A 10,249-nucleotide genomic window follows, 5' to 3' on the forward strand; every position below is an offset into this window, starting at 1 on the left:
AATTCGCATACAAAGAATATCCCCGACTCCCGAAGAAACAGCTGCTGACATAGTCAGTGCTTTCCGGAACCTCAATCTTTGCAGTTATCAGAAAAAAGGACTCAGAAAGCAACCAAAGGGATCATTCCATATATATACTACTCAAAAGAAGTTAAGCATCACCCGATTCTTTCATATTGGTAATGTTAATCTGTCATGGCATGAGAGATTAACTTTTGTAATATGAAAGAATCAGGTGATCCTTAACTTCTTTTGAGTTATTGTAGTATACATACAAAGATAACACAAATATTGTGATTGTCTATATTTATCTACATGCAATACAAAGATAAACAATATTCAAGTATGAAGACACAATGCCTTTCAGGAAGTGGTCAAATGTAACAAATGTTATATATGGGATAAAACTCTCTGAGTAAAGTACAGATTGTCATTATGTTATCCTCTCGCATACAACGCGAGCTAGTCCACCCCCGAGCTTGTTGCCTCTATTACAGCATCGATGACTTTCATGGCGTCTTTCTCCAAGTCATCGATCATCTTCATCATCATATAGTAGGCAGTGACGAAATTGGCTGTCCCGCCAACAAGAGCACCTAGATATGGTACAAAACGTGTCAGTTCTATGGGAACACGCTTGAGTGACTCCTCTGCTGCCTCAGACTTGATCATGTTCATCAAGAATGTTTTGACAGACTGACGGGAAGTCATGATGGCGGAACCGTCTTTCAGGGCATCTTTGAAATAGTCCAGCGGTTTATTAGTCCCGGCAGAGAGTTCCTGTAATGATTCGTCATTAAGTCCATACTGCTTCAAGTAGAAAGTCACCTCTGCCGCCAGAAGAGCAATATCTAGTGACACACCGATGGCGCCCCCTAACAGAGGAATTGGTATTAGGGAGGTACATGCTCCTTGGATTCCGGATGCCAGTGCCACCTTTGGTACCCGTTTCCTCAACACCATGGTCTTAGACTTAATGACACCTTTTGTGAGAGGAGACAGTGACAGCACGAGTGTATTCCTCTTTATTTCAGGCAGTGACACCAGCATGTCTTCCATCAATTTGGAGTAGTCCCACTTATGTTTGTCATAGCAGTCGATGCAGTACACTGGCCTCTTTTTCAGCTGTCCTGCTGTAAAGTTGTCATTGCAATCCTTCTTGATTCGCTCGAGAACCCTACTTTCTGAAAAGTCACGTTCGCTGTCCTTTGCACTTTCCATGGCATCTTCAATCTTTGTCCTGATGAAGAAGTATTCTTTCTTCAAAGACTCTATTTCCCGCGCTAACCAGATGTCCTTAGATGTGAACCTGTCATCTGACAGCAGGAGGAAGAAGTCGTATTTAGAGTATCCAACCCGTCCCAGGTACGACTTGTCCTGGGGGAAGCGTGGCGTTCCTACACCAGGAAGGTCCCACAATACTAGCTGTTCATTGTAGGGGTGGCAGTACTTAGTTGGTTCCCGTGTCACGTCTCCTGTCCCCACAGCCGCACTGCCTTCATCATCTGCAGTCAGTCCACGGATGCTGTTGATGAAGGATGACTTCCCCACGGCCGCCTCGCCTACAAGAGCTATTGATAATGGGACATTTCGCCAGTCCCTCATTTTATTTTGTACTATGCCTGGTAGGCCGCTCAACCCATGTTCGTCAACGTGGCGGCGGATTTCGTCAATCTCAGCTTCAGTTATGACTTCGAAAGCAATGTCATCCATCTGCAAAATAGTCATAATGCCTTTCGTCACTGACACAAACATGAATTTTTCAAATCTGCACGATAAGATCAATTGTAATATTCTAGCAGATAGTTTGATGTGTTCCTATAATTCATCAGTGAAAAACACAGAAATGCTGTCATCGCGTGTCCAAATCTAAGTAAGTGAGTGAGTGAGTGAGTAAGTATGGTTTTACGCCGCTTTTAGCAATATTCCAGCAATATCACGGCGGGGAACACCAGAAATGGGCATCACACATTGTACCCATGTCGGGAATCTAACCCGGGTTCTGTTTTGACCACTAGGCTACCCGACCGCCCCCCAAATCTAAGTATGTATAAAAATAATTGTCCCTACTGTTACATGGTGACAAATCAAAACTAAAAACTATATTCATTTCACTAAAAAAAAAACATGATCAAGCAGGGTATAAACTGAAAAGGGAGTTTGAAACACAGCCATTTAGGAGCATTAACTAATTGGGGTATAAAACAAAACTGATTTTTCTTAACTCTTATGTCTCCACTGTTACAAAACAGTGATGCTTATAATGAATACTAATGTAGTAGGGAGCACGGGTGGCCCAGTCGTCTAAGGCCCCGCGATTCGCTGTGCAGAGTTGCGTCCCTTGGGCACGCCGGAAACCTTTGATTGTGGGTTCGAATACCGGTTCGCCCCGATTATGTTTCTAAGTTTGTCAGCACCATACCCGTGCCCGTGCATCACTTCGGGCTTTTCTACCACATTAAGCTGACATGCCGTGATATAACGTTAATAATGTTAAAAGCGGCGTTAAACCCGACACAGCCACTCACTAATGTAGTGAAGAATTGATAGATAGAGTATAAATACTTTGTCTGATAGTTGCACGGTGCTGAAATGTCTCACATCTTTTGCAGCTCTTTATTTTATGGCAGTGTGACAGTAGGGACAGACGTAAATGATGGAATTATATTACTTTCAAAATGTGACAGTTGTGCATCATGAAACAAAACCTTTTAAAGACTAACACTAACAACTCAAAGGAATAGTCGTATACAGTAAACTACGGTTATAACGAACACGCTTATAACGAACTGACGGATATAACGAACTTACTTTTTTGGTCCCGACTATTTGCTGTAGTTATGTTGTATATATGCCTATAACGAACTACGGTTATAACGAACTAAAATTAGTAGTCCCTTTGAGTTCGTTATAACCGTAGTTTACTGTATATCATAACATTGATTCCCATTATTTGACATCAATATTCACGATAACGTCTTGAAACTTGAATGGAACAGAAGGGACATCAAAGTGTAGACCCGTGAAGATCCGGGGTAGAATAGGTCTTCAGCAAATCGGGTGGTCAGGCTCGCTGACTTGGTTGATGCACGTCATCGATCCCAATTACGTGGATCGATGCTCATGATGTCAATCACTGGATTGTCTGGTCCAGACTCGATTATTTACAACCCCCACCCCTTCATATGGGTGGAGTAGTGCTGAATGCGGCGTTAAACAACAAACAAACAAACACCAAACAAACAGTGGTGACTATACATGCCATGTCAGACACCTGTTAATTAACAAATACTTGTGACATTGACCTGCTCTATAAGACACCTGGTACACCTGGATATCCTCCTCAGTGTGGACATTTCCTTTATGTCACGTGTATGTCACGTGTATGTCACGTGTATGTAGCCTTCTGCATTACCCAGATTGTCAAAAGGGTGGCATTCCTGGTAGCAAATCCGGGTACTCTCCCAATGTCAGTCAACAGATTGGGTGGTACCAAACCTAAGGCACCGAGGACAATGGGGAATCTGACAACTTGGTACTTGCGATGCAAGCGTGACATATCGAAAGCGAAAGTTATAGAGCTGGAATATTGCTGAGTGCGGCGTAAAACAACAAACCAAAACCAAAACCAAAATGTAACAGTTTGGATAAAATTATTCTAAGATATCAATTGATGGTTCATTCGTTGCAGTAAAGTTTCAAATGGTTCTTGTGAAGATACATTGCCTCATAGTAAACAGAATGTGTACAGTTTGACTCAGATAAATACCAGTGTGGGAACTGAACTTGAGATTATTGATGATACAGTAAACTACGGTTATAACGAACACGCTTACAACGAACTGACGGATATAACGAACTTACTTTTTTGGTCCCGACTATTTGCTGTAGTTATGTTGTATATATGCCTATTACGAACTACGGTTATAACGAACTAAAATTAGTAGTCCCTTTGAGTTCGTTATAACCGTAGTTTACTGTACGTGTAAAAGTAGGGACATCAAAATGTAACATTTTGGACAAAATTATTCAAAAGGTTAAATTATTGCTTCTTTCAATGTAGAAAAGTTTCAAATGTTTGCTGTAAAGTTAAATTGCTTCATTAAAATCAATGAATATATAAACAGATATTTACCAATGTAGGAAATTAACTATAGACAATTATGTGTAACAGCATATCAGATTAAAAAGAAAAATATATTCAGAAATGATCTTAAACAAGCGAAATACGCAACAAACGCGGCATCACAAAACTTCACGTTGGTTCACGACGACACATTCGTCTCTGCCGTGTAGAGTTGTGTCCCTTGGGCACGCCAGAAACCTATGATTGTGGGTTCGAGTCCCGGTTCGCCCCGATTATGTTTCTAGGTTTGTCAGCACCATACCCGTGCTCGTGGGTTTCACCGAAGTTGTAAACGACCTGCTTCACTTCGGCCTTTACTCCCACATTAAGCTGACACGTCGTGATATAACTGGAATAATGTTAAAAGCGGCGTTAAGCTCATCTCACTCACTCACTATACGAACAGGTAGATGGTTACCAAGTAACTAAGAGTAACTCGGTTCAATGTGTTATGATTTGTGTTACAAAACAATTCAGGACAACAGTCGATTCAATCAGCACGAAAAGGTTTGTTTTTTAGTTGTTTAACGCCGTATTCAGCAATAACTATATGACAGCGGCCTGTAAAAAATCGAGTCTGTGACAGACAATTCTAGTGGTGACGTCGCGAGCATCGACCTACGCAATTGGGATACGATGACATGCACTCAGCAATATTCCATCCCTATGAAGGGGGGGTGTGTAAATAATCGAGTCGGAAACAGACAATCCAAGGATTGACATCATGAGCATAGGTCGATGAAATTGGCATACGATGACATGCATCAACCTAGTCAGCGAGCGTGACCACCCGATCCCGTTAGACGCCTCTTATGACAAGCATAGTCCCTATTACGACAAGCATGGGGTGCTGAAGACCTCGTCTAGCCCATGCTTGTCATGATCATAAGCGTGGGACAAGTCAGGGCATGAGGAGGTAGCTGACGTAACGGAGGTCGTCTTCAAGGCCCTGCAGCCCTATATACGGTGGCTTTATGCATCCTTCCCTTGTGTTGTACTCATATCTTCCTGGATGTCTGTTGGTGTAAAGACATTTTACGTGATCATTACCCATTCTTCGGAATTGTCACTTGTCCAAAGGTCCAAACTCCTGCTTCTGTTCACAACAAAAGGGGGCGGTCGGGTAGCCTAGTGGTTAAAGCGTTCGCTCGTCACGCCGAAGACCCGGGTTCGATTCCCGACATGGGTACAATGTGTGAAGTCCATTTCCGGTGTCCCCCACCGTGATATTGCTGGAATATTGCTAAAAGCGGTGTAAAACCATACTCACTCACTCACTCACAACAAAAGATTTCACAACTTGGCAAATCCTTCTGTGTGAGATTCAAAGCCCGTCAATCGCCCCTCGTTGCTGAGGGCACATGTGGACAGAAATTAATATCAGCAAACGGGAAACCAAATTAAAACAAAACAGAAAGAAACCATTGGGATAAGTCTTTAAACAAAAGGTTGTCATTCGAAAATACATTCACTAAACTCATGTGCAGAAAACCTGAACAAAGATCAAAGGATGTACTGGTATGACGTTGAGTGAGTGAGTATGGTTTTACGCCGCTTTTAGCAATATTCCAGCAACATCACGGCGGGGGACACCAGAAATGGGCTTCACATATTGTACCCATGTCGGGAATCGAACCCGGGTCTTCAGCGTGACGAGCGAACGCTTTAACCACTAAGCTACCCGACCGCCCTGTAGGACGTTGAATGATTGAATGTAGGTCAGTGTTCCAACGTACCCTGTTCCATTTACTAATTTATTTATTGAGGGTGTGTGTGTGGTGTGTGTGTGTGTGGGGGGGCTCTTAATGAGTCCCTATTGAGCTTCTTTTAATTATATTTTGCCAAGATAATCAAGCTGGATCTTTTTCTGTAAATGTCTTCTTTTCAGAGACTAGAAGTGTGTCTATGCACCAACGGGGATATCACAGTTCACTTCTTGACCTGGAGGTCGTGTGTATTTTTAAACATGAATCTCAGTACATCAGTTTCTTAAAAGCGGGAGGGCACGGGTGGCCCAGTCGTCTAAGGCGCCACGATTCGCTGTGCAGAGTTGCGTCACAAACCTATGATTGTGGGTTCGAATCGAAAGCGGCGTTAAACCCAACTCACTCACTCACTCACTCACTACAACCAGTAGGAAGCAGTGTACGGAACGCCAATTACAGCAGCACACAGAACTTTTCAAGAAAAGGTTTTGTTGCTCGACCAGTTGCGTGAAGCTTTCGTTTGACGATGTCTCTGTGAGACTTTAGGGAGAAGTTGGCGCCATCCGCCACAAGACTCCTGAGGGTTGGTAGGTCGTGGCCCTCGGGCTCCCTACAGCTGACCAGGAAGACTGGCACATCAGGGAAACAGTCCTCGATCTTCTTCAGGATAGCTTCTTTTTCATTATCTTCATTGAATGTTCTTGGGTGTGCCTTTTTCTGATTTTTTAGGTCACGGTCGATCTTCGTCCTGACATAGAAATAGCGTTTCCCCTGTTTCGCAATAGCACTGTGAAGAAGAAGTTCCGTCTCCTCAATTTTGGTACACGACACATGCACATAGAAATCGTAACTTTTAAAGTTAATCTTCTTCAGGTATTCTGGTCCATATGGGACGTTTTGGGTGTCATATCCGGGTACATCCCACAGCACAACATCCGATCCGGGTAGGTGATAGGGGTGGGTTCCAGACGTACACTCCACCACGTCAGTCCTGGCTGCGTATTCCTCCTTGTGTGGTAAACTAAAATAGGCATTAATGAAACTGGACTTGCCGTTGCCGGACTTGCCTATGACACCCACGTTATAAAGACGCTGACTGGCAGCCTTGCTGCTGTCCTTGCCGCTGTCCTTGGCGCTGTCCTTTCCTCGTATAGACATTGTCACTGAAACATCACAATGTCACACTTGCAGAACATGCAACACCGGCTCAGGCTAGCATTATACACAGTACTACACAGTATCACGAGTACTACACAGTACCACAAGTACCAAACAGTACTACACAGTATCACTAGTACCTCACAGTACCGCAAGTACCAAACAGTACTACACGGTATCACAAGTGCACCACAGTACTATACAGTACTACACAATACTGCACAGCACTACACAGTACCACAAGTACGAAACAGTACTACACGTGCAACACAGTACTTTACAGTACTACCCAGTACTACAGTGCTACACAATACTTCACAGCACTACACAGTACCACAAATACGACACAGTACTACACGTGCAACACAGTACTATATAGTACTACCCAGTACTACAGTGCTACACAATACTGCACAGTACTACACAGTACTTGATGGGTGCCCGGTGATACATATTTTATATTATATTATGATTACATCTAAGCAACCGCTTCAAATGGAGTGAATGCTGCCCTTAACCTCAACCTTAAAAACTAGTCAATACCCTTATCAGAATATCTTACAATAGTAACAATGAGGTAATGCACAGGCATATCCGTTCATGGTGGTGTATTGTATCATTGTGTGAACATTTTGTGTTTGATAACATTTCTACGATAATATACACATGAGTGAGTGAGTTTGATTTAACGCCGCTTTTAACAGTATTCCAGTTATATCGCGGCGTGTCAGATTAATGTGGGAGGAAAACCCGAAGTGATGCAGGTCTCAGACGTTTACCACTTCGGTGAAACCCACGGGTACGGTGCTGACAAACCTAGAAATCGGAGCGAACCGGGATTCGAACCCACAATCATAGGTTTCTGGTGTGCCCAAGTGACGCAACTCTGCACAGCGAATCGCGACGCCTTAGACGACTGGGCCATCCGTGCCCCCATATACACAGGACACATGAATGATATACTACACCAATCTTGTTAAGAAATCTAAAACTTTCAGGCTGAATTTATTATCACGGATGTGTGATCTAAACTTGCCATACTAATTATGTAATTATGTAATTATGTCACTGTATGTATCGGCGTCTCTCGAGATATAGATACTACAATCGTGGTTAACAAATTGAAGACTGTGAGTGTGATTTTATATATTCCAGCAATATCACGGCGGGGAACACTAAAAATGGGCTTCACACATTGTACCCATGTTGAGAATCGAACCCGGGTCTTCGGCGTGACGAGCGAACGCTTTAGCCACTAGGCTACCTGGCTGCCGCCTTCTGATCTCCGGGCAGACACTCTATCCACTAGACCACGGAGGCGGTCCGCATTAATTTTGTAGAGCGAGTATGTTTTTACGCCGCTTTTAGCAATATTCCAGCAATATCACGGTGGGAGACACCAGAAATGGGCTTCACACATTGTACCCATGTCGGGAATCGAACCCGGGTCTTCGGCGTGACGAGCGAACGCTTTAACCACTAGGCTACCCACACGCCTTGAAGACTGACTTTCATGTTGGAGTGCTTATATTTTGGGAATCAGGCATTACGTATGAATCTATTATGAATATATGTATTATAGATACTACGTAAGGGTTGTATACTGGAGCACAAAATGCTGAAAGTTCAGAGAAGATGTTAATACAATATGTATACACGTGACATACACATGACATACACGTGACATAAAGGTAATGTCAACACTGTTGAGGATATCCAGGTGTACCAGGTGTCTTATATAGCAAGTCAATGTCACAAGTATTTGCTTAATTAACAGGTGTCTGACATGGCATGTATAGTCACTGTGAATCACTGTTTGTTTGTTTATTTGTTGTCAACAATACTCAACCCATATGAAGGGGGATGTAAATAATCGAGTCTGAACCAGACAATCCAGTGATTGTAGTCATGAGCATAGATCGATAGATTGGCATACGATGACATGCATCAACCAAGTCAACGAGCCTGACCACCCGATCCCGTTAGTCGCCGCTTACAACAAGCAAAGTCGCCTTTTACGGCAAGCATGGGTTACTGAAGACCTATTCTAATCCGGATCTTCACGGGTCACAGTTTCATGTAAATGTACCTGATACAGCCTGCACATGTCACGATGTAATACTGTCATGTACGTGGACAACGCGTGTGACACGTAGTGTAAGTATGTAATACGCTCGACCAGGCCAACGTAAATGCCGGCAGTAAACGACTGTAGTGAGTGAGTTGGGTTTAACGCCGCTTTTAACAGTATTCCAGTTATATCACGGCGTGTCAGCTTAATGTGGGAGGAAAGCCCGAAGAGATGCAGGTCTCGGACGTTTACCACTTCGGTGAAACCCACGAGCACGGGTATGGTGCTGACAAACCTAGAAACATAATCGGGGCGAACCGGGATTCGAACCCACAATCAAAGGTTTCTGGCGTGCCCAAGGGACGCAATTCTGCACAGCGAATCGCGGCGCCTTAGACGACTGGGGTCATTCGTCACCACTCGCCCCTTTCCGTAACCTGCAAGAAGACGGCTTGTCCCGGAATAACACGAGTTGGTCACGAATGGACTGGGCCACCCACGCCCCCAGTAAGCGCCTGTAAAGGATTTCCCTACACGACTAACGGCTACAACGGCGTATGTTGCGCAGTAGCTAAGCCTGTCATAAAACTGTTGTGTAAACAGTTCGTCATACCATGTGTAAACAACGATTAACTACATAAAGACATTCCGAATTGTCCGCAAGCGCAAGGCCTTTAACAAAGGTCATGACCTCCTAACCCAAAACGCAGGACAATCACCATGACATTATCGAACTAAGCGTTACCTTCGGGGTACCTTCGGGATGTTAAATCTTAGGTATCCCTCTCACAGAACCGGAGACGATCAGTGTTTGTCCTTATTCAGCTGATTTTAGTATTATCCATTGTCCGATGATATGGAGGAAACGAGATGTCTGCGCCAGGCGCTAAGCGACCGACAAGAGCCGCGCGTTCTGATTAGTTAAGGAAAGTCTTACCTGTGTGACGTCAGGCTAAAAATAGCTCGCCAGCGCCAGGCGAGAATGTTGAAATAGCAATAGCGGGAAAGCCTCTCGAAATCTCCCCTCTCACAAACAGTCGCTAAACCAGGTCACGCATTCAATATCGTTTGTATTAACCGGTAGTGACAGCCTTTTTAAGCCTGGGCGAGTTCACGTCAGTGTTGGGGGCAACAGAATTCTTAATGAATGTAGGGCGACAGAGGATTTGAGGGACGACATGTGGTGCT

The 10,249-nt window shown here is 43.8% G+C and overlaps 2 protein-coding genes across 3 annotated transcripts; both read right to left on the bottom strand.

Annotated features, from left to right (window-relative positions):
• Positions 1–309: 309 nt before the first annotated feature.
• Positions 310–9,986, bottom strand: LOC124132956 (T-cell-specific guanine nucleotide triphosphate-binding protein 2-like). 2 transcript variants are annotated; one of them, XM_048398490.1, is made up of 2 exons: positions 9,818–9,986; positions 310–1,713 (listed from the first exon to the last, which is right to left on the bottom strand). In XM_048398490.1, exon 2 carries the CDS (start codon positions 1,711–1,713, stop codon positions 463–465), a length of 1,251 nt encoding a protein of 416 aa, XP_048254447.1. In that variant the 5' UTR covers positions 9,818–9,986; the 3' UTR covers positions 310–462. The 2 variants fall into 2 exon arrangements, with proteins under 2 accessions (XP_048254447.1, XP_046353097.2); XM_046497141.2 differs by having other exon boundaries at positions 9,807–9,986.
• LOC124132998 (interferon-inducible GTPase 1-like) lies at positions 6,286–6,990 on the bottom strand. The gene has a single exon (XM_046497184.2). The coding sequence runs from the start codon at positions 6,988–6,990 to the stop codon at positions 6,286–6,288; it is 705 nt and encodes a 234-aa protein (XP_046353140.2).
• Positions 9,987–10,249: the final 263 nt, after the last annotated feature.

The sequence above is a fragment of the Haliotis rufescens genome, unplaced genomic scaffold, assembly GCF_023055435.1.
Source record: "Haliotis rufescens isolate VD_foot unplaced genomic scaffold, xgHalRufe1.0.p SCAF_18, whole genome shotgun sequence".
Taxonomy (NCBI): Eukaryota; Metazoa; Mollusca; class Gastropoda; order Lepetellida; family Haliotidae; genus Haliotis; species Haliotis rufescens.